This window comes from Octodon degus, unplaced genomic scaffold (genome assembly GCF_000260255.1).
Source record: "Octodon degus isolate 3935 unplaced genomic scaffold, OctDeg1.0 scaffold00328, whole genome shotgun sequence".
Classification (NCBI taxonomy): Eukaryota; Metazoa; Chordata; class Mammalia; order Rodentia; family Octodontidae; genus Octodon; species Octodon degus.
Window position 1 is genome coordinate 573,146 of NW_004524904.1, and position 15,658 is coordinate 588,803.

A 15,658-nucleotide genomic window follows, 5' to 3' on the forward strand; every position below is an offset into this window, starting at 1 on the left:
CATTAGTCCTGGGAGAATCCTATCCCTGGTCCATGTAGGGACTTTCCGGCAGCATTTGGTTAGGCCACCAGAACTGGACAGGTCTCTCTTGCCTTCTCTCCAGCCCCAAGCCTACAGAACCGTCGCTACCCATCCATGGCGAGAATCCATTCCATGACCATCGAGGCGCCCATCACAAAGGTGAGTGGCAGCTGCCACCTCACTCCACAGCTGGGGCCCCAAGCCCTGGGCTCTGGGCTACAGATGAAGTCTGTTCATATCTGGAGCCCAGCTACTATTGGGAGAAACCAGTGTTAAACCAATGCCTGGCCTGTATGTGTGCAGTTGTAAATAAGAGCAAGTGCTGGGAAGGGGCATGCAGCATTGTGAGAAAGTGAGGCGGTACAAGGGCACAAGCCCAAGAGAGGGTGCTCTGAGGAGAAAGCCTCTATGAAGTCCCTGCAGATGACTGGGCCAGCTAGGAGAATGCAGACACTGTGGTTCCCAGACACCTGGAAGGAATTGGGGAGCTGCAGCCAGGCAGCGAGTGATCTAGTGAACACACAGGGTGGAGGACTGGCCTGAGCTTGGATGCTCTAGCCCTTGAGCTGTAACAGGACCAGGATGGTTGCATGCAATAGAAGGCACGCAGGAGTTCACAGTAAGGTGAAAATGACCAGGAGATCAGGCATGTGACTGGCAGGACTCCCTGCAGCCATGCAGGGGACTGATCAGGAGCGGGAAAGAGAAGTGAACAGGTTGGTTTGGGCTTTGCTGGAATTCTTGGCAAGAATTTATGGCAGCTGAGCCTAGGCCTGAGGCCCCAAAAGTAGAGAAAAATGGATGGATAAGAAATGGCAGGGCCAGTAATAGCTGGACTTCAGGGGACTGTCGGAGGATGAGGAACACCAACTGGGACTTCAGTTTCGGACACGGAGGGTGTGCAGTTGCTGTGTTGGGCAGGCCAGCGAATCCACAAATCTGTAGCTCTGGGGCCAGGACAGGTGCTGAGCATCTAGGGTGGAAGAATGTCAACACATGGGAAGGAATGGCCATTTGTAAAGGGCCATGGAGGGAGCAAGGGCCCATCCAACCTCTGAGCAGTTCTGACGCCTGGGAGAGCTCAGCAGCTCGATCCTGAGGGGAGGACACGGGATAGCACAGGTGCACAGTGGCCTCAGCAGGGGTGCTGCCCTGGGGCAGTACAGTGTTGCCCCCTGCTGTCTTCTGCACCCCAGGCACACATGAGCTTGGGAAGGAGCAGCCCCTGCTTTCCTTCTCTCTTCCTTAGGTGATAAATATAATCAACGCAGCCCAAGAAAACAGCCCAGTCACAGTCGCAGAAGCCTTGGACAGAGTTCTGGAAATTTTACGGACCACAGAGCTCTACTCTCCTCAGCTGGGGACCAAAGATGAAGACCCGCACACCAGTGACCTGGTTGGAGGCCTCATGACTGTGAGTCCAGGGGGAGCGGAAGTGCAGGGGGCCGAGTTCAGGGTCCTTGAGCCCCTCTAACCTGCGCGCTCGCCTGCAACGGCAGATATACTGCTGGGCAAGGGAGCAGCGGGACCAATAACCAGGTGCAGCCAGCTTGGTTCCTGTGTGCCATGCATGTAGCTCCCAAGGCATCTTGCCGTCCGTCCACAAGGTAGGCTGGCCATGGCTGAGGGAAGTGAAGAGGAAGTCGGTAGGCAGCTGAGGGCCACAGATGTGGGATGGGGCTCTGCAGGCCTTGTCTCCTGCTGCTTCCCCTTGATCCATTGGGATGGAGGGGGGCGGTCCCAGCTCTGCTTTCTGGGGCTTCAGTTGGCCTCTGTGTTCTAGGTTCCTCATCTGTGTATTCAGCCAACCACAGACTGAGAACACTGAGAGAATAAACACCTGCATCAGTACTGAGCATGTGCAGAGCTTTTTTGTTGTCTGTAGTTCCCTAAAGAATACAGCAACAGCTTCTGCATTATTTATACCATTTCTGGTATTCTAAGTAAATCAGTCTGACTTAAAGCATCCAAGAGGATGCAGTGGGAGCTGAGCACCCTCAGATTTTCACATTCAGGGGTGGCCTTGAATCTAGGAGGAGACCTAGGAATGCGCGTGTAACGAAAGGGTCTGTGCTTGCACCACAGCAGCTCCCTGCATCTTAGCTACTGAATCTTGTCTTTAAATCTTTACATCTGCTGTCAGATTGCACAGAGTGGAGTGGTCCTGGCCCCATGGGGAGGCGGCAGGGGCCACCCCTCCAGCGCTCCAGGGCACGCTGCGGCTTCCGAGAACTCCGCCTGTTCTTGTTTGGCTGAGATCTGTTCAGCTTCAGTCCTCATCTAACAGCAAGGGAGGCAAAGGAAGGAAATTTTCATCATTCTTTTGGGCTCCTAGCTGAAGCTGAAACTGGAAGGATTATTTAGGAGAAGAGCAAGCCCAAGAATTTTTTTTTTTTTTAAGCCCAAGAATTATTAGGAGTTTTAGGACAGTTTCCATCCAGCCCTGCCTCAAGGGCTTTCTGTCCCTTCTGCCCCTGGGCTGATCTCAGGTTCCCTCTTTCAGTGCATTGTGGACTTCAACCTCGATACTAACACACAGGCGGCCAGCACATACCCGCAAATGTGGCCCAGGGATGAGCTATCCCCTGCCACACATGCTTCAGTTTCCTGTCTGGGTAATGCAGGAGGAGCCAGCACAGGCTTCCCTCTCATTCCTGTTTGGCTTTGAGAAGTGGAGGGATAAAAGGAAGGAAACACCAGGGATATCACCATGCTTGCCTCAGAAGCAGGACAGCAGTGGCTGTGGTTGCCAATCTACTTATCTCTCTTTGGAGACTAAACTCTTGGCCTAAAGATCTGAGACTTCAGGGGAGTCCTTCACTGCTTGATACTGCTTTAAACCTTAGCACAGGCTTTCTGGGGCTGGCAGACAAACCCAGGTGACTTTTAAACAAAGACCTACATAATGAGGTCAGGGATGGAAGAGACAAGGAAACAGATTCGAGAACATTTGTGGACTGGCTTGAGTCCAAGAGCCAGGAAATAGAACACCAGATTCTGTTCACTCTTACTGGGCCTCTCTGGAGCCCTCAGATCCAGGAAATTTTCTCTGCAATGTTAGCAGCAGTGTTCATTCTTCAAAACAAATACAAAAAAAAGTAGTCAGAAAACATTCATTTAGATACAAGTGAAAAATGAGCCCAGGTTTTTAAAGACTATCTCCCATGGTTTGAGAGAGCATAAGAATAACAGGGTTGGGGCCGGGGAGACAGCTCAGTAGAATAAGTGCTTGCTTGGCAAGCTTCAAGGTCTTGAGTTCGATCCCTAGTACCGCAAAAAAAAAAAAAAAAAAAAAAAAAAAAGAATAACAGGGTCCCTAAGCAGGCACTCGGGAACATAAGAATTACATGAATCCAATGAAGATCGCTTCTGTGACTTCACTTACACGGCTTCAAAATACCCAAAGAGAAAGCTGCCTTGAAAACCAAGCCACATGGGTGGAGACATGAGGGTGGTCACATCCACCACATTCCCAATTCACCACTGCCTGGGACCAGGATCCATGAGGGGGAGCAGAGCCCTGGATCACAGCTGCTGTGCGAAGCTAGTGCTGGGCTCTGCCCCAGCTTGGCATGGCAGGAAGTGGGTGTTAGGGTTCCGATCTTGGGCCAACAAAGAGCTGAGCACAGGAGGATGGGATATAAAGTGCACTCTTACCCGAGTCTCTTTTTGTTCCAGGATGGCTTGAGAAGACTGTCAGGAAATGAGTATGTGTTCACAAAGAGTAAGTGTGGGTCTGTCCCTGTCGCTGAGAGCCTGTCTCCAGCCCTGGCGCCCTGGGTGTGGCAGTTATTGCTTCAGGGAGGCCCTGGTGTTTTTCCTACTTAATCATATTCAACTGTGTGCAGTTCTAGGCTCTGTACTTGAAACTAGGGCTCCTGATATAGATTACTTCTCTGAGCAGTTAGAATAAGCCTTGTAAATCTCCTTAATATAAGCACGCGGCTAAGCTGGATTGTTTTTCTCTTCGGGCATCTTGAGGCTTCATAATAGAAGACCCTTGGCATGAAAATCTTCCTTCCTGCTGAAATCAAGCCTTGTTTCCATAGTGGCAGCCATAGAGATGGTGATAGGTGCTCAGGGACACCAAGACCCCACAGGTAACCAGCCTCCCCCGCGTGTGTTTGCTCAGATGTGCACCAGAGTCACAGTCCCCTCGCAATGCCTGTCACCATCAATGATGTCCCTCCATGCATCGCCCAGCTGCTTGATAATGAGGAAAGCTGGGACTTCAACATCTTTGAGTTGGAAGCAGTCACACATAAAAGGTAGGTAGGTGACATTGCTGGCCTCCGACTAGGGGCACTGGTGGCCATGTTCATGACCCGGAGATGGAGGGAGATATACGTCCTGTATGGGCTCTGTTATGGAGAGGGAGTACACATCAGTGAGGAGTGCATGGCTGCCCAGCTCACGGCTGCCTGACTCTCAGCTGCCTGACTCACGGCCTCATGCCAGTGAGACTAGAGTGCTACGATTGCTCATCCCTGGACTTGCTAAAGTACTATCCTGCAAAATTAGCCTGAAGCAGGGGGCACTGGCCCTACCTGTACTCCCAGCTACTTGAAAGGCTGGCAATTTGAGGCCACCTTGGGCAACACAGGCAGACCCTGTCTACAGAAAGAGAGACAGAGAGAGAGAGAGAGAGAGAGAGAGAGAGAGAGAGAAACAGGGACTTTGAGAACATGATAGCCTTCCCTTGACTCTCCATTGCAGGCAGGAGGTTGCTCCATGTGGGATATGAATCACTCACTATTGATAAGTAATATGACTAAGTGCTGTGACTTTGCTGAGGCCACGCACACTATTCCTTGTGTCCTCCAATTGAGGAGGTGAGAAGCAGTCTCAGGGCCTCCTTGGAAGTGGAGGTAGAGGCACACTGCCATGGGCCCTTCTTGGCTGTCAGAGCAACCATGGCCTGTGACTTACAAATAACCCAGAAATAATGTGGTCTTTACGCTAAGAGGTTGCTGGGGAGAAGATGTACTGTGTCCTACTGATATGGGGGAGGGGCATTCTTTTGCACCTGTGAAGGTAACATAGGAAAATGTTTCCATGCCCCATCATCAGCCAAGAAAAGTTTCTGGCCTGAAATGCAGCAAGTCTGGGTTATTTTTCCTCTTTTGCAGGCCACTGGTTTACTTGGGCTTAAAAGTCTTCTCCCGGTTTGGAGTATGTGAATTTTTAAACTGTTCAGAAGCTACACTTCGGGCCTGGCTCCAAGTGATTGAAGCAAACTACCACTCCTCCAACGCCTACCACAACTCCACCCATGCGGCTGATGTCCTGCATGCCACGGCTTTCTTCCTGGGAAAGGAAAGAGTCAAGGTAGGGCTTCAATACCATGATCTGCTGCCTGCCTGGATCAGAGATCCAGAACTCAACATTGTTAAGTACATTAAGCCAATGTCTGTTTTGCAATTAATTAATTTTTTTATTTTTATTTTTTTTATTTTTTCCATAATTTTATTGATAAACAAATAGCAATGAGGCAGTTTCAAATCAAATTGGTAGGACAGTTTCAATATTTAATACATTGCATACATTCCTCCCCGTGGTTAATTGCTGTACAAGATGCGGACATGATATCCTATCTACAAACACCATTAGAATTGCAATTAATTTAACAGTGGTTCTTTGGCCACCAAATTGGTCATTTCAGTGTTATAAAGATGTGTCCTTTCTCCCCTCCTTCAAATGCTTGAAACACTGATTTATGCCACCATAGCTTCTCTTTTGTATGCATGACTGATCCACGTTCCTGGCTCCAGACCTATGCCAAGAGCTTTGTGCAACTGAGTTGCATGATGGAACTCAACCCATTGATGCTGAAGATGGCAATTGGTTTAAATTTTTACATGAGATTTATATATGTTACCTAAAATACTCCAAGTAATAAGAATTTGGAGTGGAAAAAAATGATGCTCTGTTGTTATGGGTAGCCCCAAAATGTTCACCAGGCATGAAAGGGTTAATTATTCCAGCGCATGGTCACTAGGTCTTGAGGTTAAGTCTCAGTAGCAGGATTTGGCCACTGGCCTGTTATAATCCAGATGATAATAACATGCATGTGTATGGTCCTGCTAACTGACGTGTGTGTGGCATTTCCTGGGTATGTGCTCATGTATGTCTGTGCCAGTGACCCTTGTCTAACTGTGACAGTCCCATATACTTTGTGTTATGCAAAGTTCAGTGCTGTCTGTCTCACATGAGTACTGTTGGCAGGGCAGCCCTGACTGCTATGGAAAGCAGGCAGGTGACCCATTGCCCCTGCCTCTCAAGGACTCACCTGCACAAGCGCCCCAGAACTCCTTTGCTACACACAGAAGTAGAGTTTAAACCTTAGATGCCATGGGGGGATTCACATCAACCTGAATGCCTAGCGTTAGATTGTTTTCTGGGTAGCATGCCCCTGTCATCCCAGCACTCTGGAAGACTGAAGATCACAAGTTCAAGCCCAGTTTGGGCAATCAGCAAGACCTTGTCTCAAAATAAAAAGAAGTGGACTAGGAATGTAACTCAGCACAAAGACCTGGTTTCAAACCTGAGCACCAGGGAGAGATATTAAGGGCTCAAGGAGAGGAGAGGGGCAGCCAGAGGCAGAGGAATGGCACCAGAACTGGAGAGAAACCTACCTGGATGCTCACTTCCCTCCACAGGAAGGCAGAGCATGCGGTCCAGGAATAATGCTTTGAGAGATTTTTGTCTTTTGTCTAAAAAAAAAAAAAAAAAAAAAAAAGTAACCATAGTGCCCTGTATCCATGGGGCCTTTCTGGAGGAGCCACAGCCCCTCCGCCCCCTGCTGTAGTGCAGCTACTCATCTCTCTGTAAGAAGCGTCACACAGCTGAGTTTGCACGGCCAACTGGGGACAGCACCCAGGTCATTAGCACCACGACCATAGGTCCCCTGCCATAGCCCAGGAGTGCGCCTTCCCTTCCCCTGCACAGAGGGACACAGACTGGACTTGCCCGGGACTGGGGAATTCCTCATCCCTCGCTGCTCTCCCAGACTCTCCCCCTCCACAGGTTTCTGCTGCTGTGCAGAGGCTCCTTGAATTGCTCAGTCGCTGTCTTAGAAGCAGGGTTAAGGCTAGAGATAAGGTGCTCACCATCCCCAGTCCTCCAGGAACTCAGGAGCCAGAGCTGCAGGCAGCTGTGGCATGGGCTGGCCAGCTGCCACACCAGCTTAGAACCCAGAATCTTGCACACGCTGAGTGTGAACTCCAACCCAGCCCAAGGAACTTCCCCAGCTGGCCACAGAAACAGTGTGCCCAGGAACTGGCGACCATTCAGTGTGTCCCAGACTCGCTCCCCGAGTTCCCATCTCACTGCAGGTGGAATAGCCGTGGAGCCAGCCTCCCTCCCATTCCCTGAGCCTTCTCTATGTGACTCCAGAGGGACAGGCCACCCCAGAATGCAGCCCATACTGGTCAGTACCCATGGCATGGTCCAGAGATTTCTTCCTGGCTAATGAAAGGGTGAAGGATACCAGACATCTGTACTCCAAGGGTTTGGAGTTTTGCTGTGCAGGTTTGGGGGTTTCTTGTAGCCAGCCTCTCAGCCGCCTCCCCACACACACACGGGAGGGGCTGGTCCTCTTCTCCCCTTGCTGGTGAGCTTGGACATCTTCTCCCACTTTCCCCCGTTGCTTGCCACCACGGCACATGCTTATGATTGGTACCTTTGCTCAGGTGCCGTTGTCATGGAATTTGGGGAAATATGGGTGAACTGGAAGGAAAGGCAGCTCCCGTGCAGTTCCACTGTGCATTCTACTCTGTACCTGAATCTACCTCTATTAATCATTTGAAAGTAAATGGGCCTAAGACCCCCAGCAGCATGGAACAGTCAGGGAGCAGCAGCTGGAGGCCTGGGGCAGGAAGAACCATGGAAGGTGGGGCCTCAGCCGGGGCAGGCCTGGGTCCTGAGCTTGAAAGCTGCAGTGCACACCCCCCCACACACCCAGCTGCGAAGTAGGATCACCCTGCTGGCTGGTGCTGGCCACTGTTATGCTTGGAAACCTGGTCAGCAGAGTGGGGCCAACACAGGGTTTGCTCTCCAGGTCCCAGTGGCCGAAATTCCAACTAGAACTGGGGGGCAGAGAGATTTCAGACAAACCCACTGCATCCTAAACCCGTATGGGCCCTGCATCCGGGGCTAGCAGGCATGCGGGAAGGCTGAGCTTCAGCTTCATCCTTACCTGAGAAGAGGCTGTGCCTCCCACAAACCTGTGCTGCAAGCAGGGACACCCAGCTCATACTTGCCCTCAGGCGCCATCCAGGGACAGGCCCCTGGCTTCTGGCTCCTGCCACAGGGATGCTTTCTAGGCTCTGAGTAAGGCCTCTGTGGGCGTGGCTGTTGGCTGAGCCCTTCCTTCTGCCTGGGGCGCCCTCTCATGCCACGTGTGGCTTAGCTAAGCCCTGCTTCTCCATGAGATCACTACCTGCCTTCCAGCAGCTGTCCCTGGCTACCTTCTGGCCCTGTGGTGTCCAAATTGGTAGTCTTGATAGCCTCACATAGCTACTAAGTAAAATAGTTACAAAGTCCTCCATTGCGCCTACCCATGGTAGTGCAAGGAACATTTCTGTCATCACAGTGTTGGGCACTGTTGCCCTAAGCTAGCCCAGGCCCCATGGTTATGCTCCTAAAACTTGTACTTTTCCTTCTTAACCCTTCTCTCCATGTCTTTAAATGTATTTGCTTTTCCACTAGAGTATAAGCTCCATTAGTTCAGAGACTGTGTGCATATAAATCATTGCAGGCATTATGCATGCTAACTAGCTCCCAGTCTGTACCTCATAAATAATTACTGGATGGATTCATAGTACAGCGTGTCTTATATCACAGTATCCCATTGGTAACTGCTAGCTGAGAGCATGCATCCCCTAGACATTTGCAGTTTGTATTTATTTGCATAATGAAAGCTTTAGAGAGTTGCCCTTTCTGCCTTTGCTGTCTGCTAGCTCAGTGCTTATTTTGCTCTGAGCTGCAGGAGCCACCTCAGCCTTGGGCTCCGGATAAAATTTATCTCCACCCTTGATCTAGCTGGGCCCTCTTCATTCTGCCGTTGTGCAGCTGGTGCTGTTGTGCCTCTGCTCTTTACTATGGCGCTTTCAAAATCTTTTCAAAAGTTGGAAAGTAGAGTAAGAGTCACGGCAGAAGCACCCAGCAGGCACAGTTGCTGGAGGACATTCCATCCCCAGCAGAGAGGATGAGTTTCTTTTAACTCAGGAGTTTCAGTCCACAGTCAGCTGGCTGTGAGGCAGAAGGATAGCAGGGGGCATAGAGGAGGAAGGACGCTTTTGTCCTAGCAGCCAGGAGGGAGCCAGGGACAAAACAGTCCCCCACCAGTCACACCTCCAGTGAGTACCTCCAGCCCCACTCCCAGCAGCATATGAGGCCTGAAGTACTCAGAGGATACATCACTGATGAGCATAGCACCCCAATCCAGTCACCTTCCTTCCACACACTGCCAAGGGACATTTTGGATCCAGCCACGGCACTGCAGGGATGGATGCCTGGGCTCTGGAGAGAGGCTGCGCCTCTGTGGGGCTGCCCCTTAACTAGGGCTAGAAGACCAAAAGAATTCTAGGAAACCCCCCTCCCTCAGCCCTTCCCCCTGAGAGGGCTCTGGGATCCTGGGGGTAATGCCTGCTGTCTCTTCCCCTCATCCCAGGGAAGCCTCGATCAGTTGGATGAGGTGGCAGCGCTGATCGCCGCCACAGTCCATGACGTGGATCACCCCGGCAGGACCAACTCTTTCCTGTGCAATGCCGGCAGTGAGCTCGCTGTGCTCTACAATGACACTGCGGTGTTGGAGAGCCACCACACGGCCCTGGCCTTCCAGCTCACAGTCAAGGATGCCAAATGCAACATATTCAAGAACATTGACAGGTTGGTTCTGCTCAGGCTCCTGGGCTCAGTCTGTGCAGCTCAGGTGGGCAACTCGGCTTTCCCTGTATGCTCAGCTTAGGGCAAATGGAAATAATAGTTGTGCCGGAGAGTCAGATGATACAATCCTACCTGGCTCTCATCAGCTTGATTTTACTTTTCAGACCATCATTGTTCTTTTAAAATCTTATTTAGTCTTTGTTAAAGTCGTAAAACCGTTTCGTATCCTGCAAAGCAAATACTGATTGTATTATTAAAAGGTCTATCTGGTATCTTTACCCTGCCAGGACAACATCCTGTCTTTTGTGTAACTCAAAGAAAATGTGTCCTTCTCTGTCTCTTCCCTGATTAATTTTTGGCTAATAACCCCACCTTGAGAAGGTCCCCACAGAGGCCTGGTGGCTGGAAGCTGGCCAGATGTGGTCACAGAGGCACAGCCCCTCTTGCCGGAGCACCCTTGGTCAGGCGCCTTGAGGTCAGGCCCTGGGTATCTCTGTGCAGGCCCAGTCAGGCAGGGCAGATCCCAGGAAAGGGAAAGAGCACATCTGGGCCTCGGGCTGCTCCTCCACCTTCAATGCGGTCTCCCAAGTTCGAAAAAAGAGACCAGCTATTCTAGCTCCAACTGATGCTTCATCTGTATCAAGGATGAGTTTTTAAATTTGGGTAGAAGGAATTCATTCTGACAGCCAGTTTTATTCAGCTCCCCATTCTGGCTCTTGAAGATAGTTGAAGTTAGAAAATGATAGAAACTAGACAGTTGTTTTGGATTTTTGCTCCATCTATCATAACTTCTGTCAGTTGCGAGCTTGAGAATTAACACAAGCCCCTTCAGCGTCTGTTGGCATCAGCAGACACACTGATTCTCTCTGGAGTCTGTCGGGGCCTTCAGCAGGAGGGGCCTCCGCTTGCCAGCCCAGCCTGTCACTTCTGTCCTGAAAGAGGGGAAAGGGACTCGCCTTAATTAAGTAGTGACCACCTGGTGACAGGTGCCCTCATCCTCATCATCACATGAGGGAGCTTGGCTGGGGAGCAAAGCAGAGCATTCAGGACCCCAGCTTTTCGGGAGGATGAACAGGCAGCCACCCTTGAGAGCTGCACTCACTCGACTCTGGCCTAGTGCTGTGCAGGCTGGGAGTGTTTGGTGAAATGGCAGCAGGGCGGGTCTAACTTAGTCCTTCATATGAACAAGGCCCTTTCTGTTTCGGTTACTTTAGGAACCATTATCGAACACTGCGCCAGGCCATTATTGACATGGTTTTGGCCACAGAGATGACAAAACATTTTGAACATGTGAACAAATTTGTGAACAGCATCAACAAGCCATTGGCAGCTGAGGTAAGCAGCCTCCCTCACAGGACGTGGAGTGTGTTCTCTGTCTTGAAGGCAAGGGGTTGTTTGCCTGGAGCTGTGAAAGGGCCAGGAGTCCTGGCTCTTTCTGAAAATAGATTTACAGTGCCCACAGCAAGTCAGAGTTAACACCCATGAAAGAGGGCCCTGAGATGAAGCCAGCAGGGAAAGGAGCTAGGCCTAGGAGATACCGTGGGAGGCACCCAAGGCTGAGCAGGGACTACCTAGACGGTGGTGTTTTAGAAGATTAAAGCCCTTTCTAATTCTGTTTCCTCTGAGCTTGATGTGCACAAGCTATCTGTGTACTTGAGAGGCCAAGGCAGCAGGATCTCAAGCTTGAGGCTAGCTTGGACTATGTGGTTAGATCCTATCTCAAATAAGTAATAAATAAATAAAACAGACAGGAAAATATACAAATATCTGTTCTCTGAGCTCTTAGGAAACCTCAAAGTTGGAGAATGTTTTAAAGAACATATTCCTATTTTTTCATTAAAATAAGCATGGCAAGATCTAAAGACTTCCTTGAAACCAGAGGTGACTAGAAAACAGAAGTGGAAGTCACTTCTCCTCTCGAACTTCCTTATGTACCTTAGATCTGCCTTAATGCCCTTAGAAATCTGGATTTTTGGATGGAACTAAAGGGTCACATCTCTGTTGTTTAAGATAGAGTTAGCTGCCCCCTGCCACTGTGAGGCTGGCCGTGGCACAAGGTGGGCAAGTCCTGCTCATGCAGGGCTGCAGAGCTGGGGCAGTGGCCACATGGGAACCAACACGCCACAGCACTCCACTTCCCATGGAGGCATTGTGGGCACCAGTATCCAGGGAGTTTTGAGGGACAGGCCGTACAGAACTGTAGACTTTAGAAATGGGGTGATTGGCTGGCCAAATAGCTCAGCGAATTAAAGTGCCTGCAAGCAAGCACAAAGGCCAGGGGGTTGATCCCAGGCCTGCCATTCTGGCCCCACCCCCGGGGCACGCTGAGATGGCAATTGAGACTTGGGCATGGTGGCACACACCTGTAATCCCAGCTCTTGAGAGGCTGTAAACAGGGGGATCACTACGAGTCCGATCTAGTAGTGAGACCCTGAACACCCTGTAGATCCTTCCCTAAAAATAAATAAAAATAAAAGAAATGGGGTGATTATCAAAGCAAATGCCCAGCCATCCACTGAGATTCACAGTTTATGGCAGTGCCTATAGCAAATGGTGTCTTCCAGGTGCACAGAATCTGAACTGTCACCTTTGGAACACATTTTGCCTGTCAAGGACCGAGTGAGTAGGTCCAGCCTGAAAAGACAGCACCCCTAAATGCCTTGGGGTCTCTGCACTCAGTAGAGCTCTGAAGAGCTAAGGAACTGTGCCACACTCTCACATCAGTGGTATCTCTGACAGTGGAGGGGAGTAACCTTTGGGCTCCGTGTGATCGGCTGGGACCCTGTGTGCGTCCCCTGTAGCAGCCTTGCCACACACTTTGGGACCACTGATGCCCCCAGCAGGTGTGTACAATGTACCACCAGCCTCTCAGATGTCACTGAACATGATCCATATGTAACTATGTAGTACCACAGTCCATAATAGCTAAACTCTGCATTGCTGGAGGTTTTGTCTTTTTGTAAAGACTGTATTTTGCCGAAAGGAAGGCACAAAGCTTTGCCTACAAGAGCCTGCTGTGTCAGTGTGCTTGGGCAGCAGTGCATGTGAGCCAGCCTGAACCACCTTGAGCCACGCTTCTGTCTTCTAGATTGAGGGCGGTGACTGTGACTGTGGCCCGGCAGGGAAGAGCTTCCCGGAAAACCAGCTGCTCATCAAGCGCATGATGATCAAGTGTGCCGACGTGGCCAACCCCTGCCGCCCCCTGGACCTGTGCATAGAGTGGGCCGGGAGGATCTCCGAGGAGTACTTTGCGCAGGTACGCCATCTGGGGAGCCTGCACCCCACTAGCAGTGGCCCTGGTCGCAGTTCTCAGGTTCTGTCCCGCTGGGCAGCTCCTGAGCAGTCCCAGCTCCTCCACTGGGAAAGGGGCAGCTGCCAGTCCTTAGCAGACTGGGGGTGTGGGGGGCCATGCAGCCCGGGGGAGTGAACAGACCCAGCCTTTAGCAGTATTTGCATCCTCAGATCCTCAGACTCACAACTTGCACAAGAACTAGAAGCCCGATGAATTCCCCAGGTCACTGGGTCATTCCCAGTCCAGCTGGGACTGGGAGGAAAGACCAGTAAAAATGCAAAGTGCACCTGAAGGAAGTGTATATTCAAAATCCAAACAGACTTTTTGTTCTGGATACCACAGGTGATGGGAAAATACAGTGAACATTTAAAATGTCTTTTAAATTTCCCAGCCCACTTTGAACACATTCATCCCATCATTCTTGGACTTTCTGAAGCAGTTCTGAAGTCCTTTTTCATGGGTGTCTTTACGAAGTTTATTAAAAAAAAAAAAAAATACAGTGAACACTGCTGCAGAGTGTTGTCCAGGGAAAGGCAGGCTTGAGAAAGAAACTGCTTGCTTTTAGCCATCTTATTCCCCAAATCTGGCATCATGTGACTTCATGAAAGGAAAACATTTTACCTGATGCAGGACTTGGTGGAGTAATTGGATGCTCAGGAAGGAGCACTCTACTCCAGAGGTGCAAGAACTATGGGATGAGCGTCTTCATAGCAGGCTGGGGTAGTACTGGCAGGGCAATGGCAATGTGTCTTTTACAGTAATAAATTTATAAAATTTAAATGCACATCATGTTTTTTAATCATACCTCCTAAAAAGGAAGCATTATGGAAGTGATTTTTTTTAAGGATTTAGAAATGTGAAAATAGGAAAATACTTTCTGGGGGGAAAAAACACATCCTAAGCAAATAAGGAAGGCAAATAAAATTTTTATATAAGGACAGCAGCAATCTGCAATTCATGGTAGCTGCAACAGTGTAAAGAGGAATTAAACAAGAAGAATTCAGAAAGCAATATACTATACTGCCAGGTGCCTTTTGGAATACAGCCTTACTTCAAGAGAGTGTGACAAGTCCCACAGCTGCACATGAGAGGCTTGGGCTAAGGGGATTGGCTGGAACATGCCGCGGAGACAGGACGAACACAGGTGATGCCTAGCAGGCTGACAGGGAGATCCCAGCCAGCCAGTGCAGCTTTCAGGGCTAGTGAGGAGCCCTGAGCTGGAGTAGTAGGACAGGTCTCTCTGGGCTGGCCAGAAGAGGGCAGAGTGAGAGCTGCTCTCTGAACATCAGTGGAGATTTCTGGATTGCTCTGCCAACTGGCCCAAAATGAGCAAGCCAAGAGCCAGCAGGAGTCCAAGGATGGGAGAGGATGGGAAGCCCCACTCCTAGTTCTGCTCTGCATGAGGGAGATCTGGGACTCAGGGCTTTGGTCTCTCTGCAATGGGAGTCAGAGGACGCCCTCCTAAATTCGCTGATGGAAACTTCTTATTTAAGCATCCTCTTCTTAAAAGGAATGTACTAACAAGCTAGTGTGGCCGGAAGATCAGAAAATGTACCAAGGGTCAGCTGCTTCTGGCTGTGTGGCCACTGAGCTTAGTGGCTGTCCTTACACACATGTACACAGTACTTGAAAGAGCTGCTTGCCTAATACCCAAATCTGAACAGTTTGCCCTTCCTTGGAGTAAAAATGGTGCCTTGTGGAGAAAAGCAGCTCTCCAGCCACAACTGGACTGCCTGAGTGCTCTCCTGGGACGCCATCAGGCCAGTGTCTGGCACAAGGGTGTGTCTGCCCTGTTCATAAGGCAAGAGGTGAGACATATTCAAAGGCTGAAATGTCCTAAGATTAGTAGCTATTAACACTTCAAAGAGGTCATTCTTTAATGTTTCCAAAAGCCACAAGCACCTGGCAGGGAAAACTCTGGCTAACAATATGCATGGTGCCAGCTTCTCACCCAGTGTAGCCATGCGTGACAGCAGGGGATGGAAGGGCAGCCTTCCAGACTTCCAGGGTTGACTGTACAACAGATCACAAGGGGAGTACCCTGAGGTCAGTGCTCCAGGAGGGGTGGTGGGTGGCTCAGTCTCCCAGTGGGGCAATTTGATGAGGCTCAGCCTGCAGTTGCAGGACATCTCATGACCTCGCCCAGTCTGTTTCTTCACAGTTAAAACTGTCCCAGGATTGAGCTCTCAGCTTCTGAGACACAAGCTGTTACTGTGAAGGCTTCTCTGTGCCCCACAGCCCCGTGTGGCGGTGTTTTTTCTTACAGACAGATGAGGAGAAGAGACAGGGGCTCCCTGTGGTGATGCCCGTGTTTGACCGCAACACCTGCAGCATCCCCAAGTCCCAGATCTCCTTCATTGACTACTTCATCACAGACATGTTTGACGCTTGGGATGGTAAGTCGACTACTGCTTCATCACCCACACCCTGTGTTGTCATCCTCCGTGCCAACTGCCC

General features: G+C 50.3%; 1 protein-coding gene across 6 annotated transcripts in view; it reads left to right on the forward strand.

Annotated features, from left to right (window-relative positions):
• Pde8b (phosphodiesterase 8B) overlaps positions 1 to 15,658 on the forward strand; it is a 263,896-nt gene that overhangs the window by 246,466 nt on the left and 1,772 nt on the right. For all 6 annotated transcript variants that reach the window (XM_023708079.1, XM_023708078.1, XM_004647794.2 and 3 more), the window contains exons 13-21: positions 104 to 180; positions 1,271 to 1,435; positions 3,700 to 3,745; positions 4,154 to 4,289; positions 5,151 to 5,349; positions 9,695 to 9,912; positions 11,124 to 11,244; positions 12,998 to 13,165; positions 15,468 to 15,597. In XM_023708079.1, the coding sequence (XP_023563847.1) occupies positions 104 to 180; positions 1,271 to 1,435; positions 3,700 to 3,745; positions 4,154 to 4,289; positions 5,151 to 5,349; positions 9,695 to 9,912; positions 11,124 to 11,244; positions 12,998 to 13,165; positions 15,468 to 15,597 (1,260 nt within the window). The remainder of the gene's footprint in view (positions 1 to 103; positions 181 to 1,270; positions 1,436 to 3,699; positions 3,746 to 4,153; positions 4,290 to 5,150; positions 5,350 to 9,694; positions 9,913 to 11,123; positions 11,245 to 12,997; positions 13,166 to 15,467; positions 15,598 to 15,658) is intronic.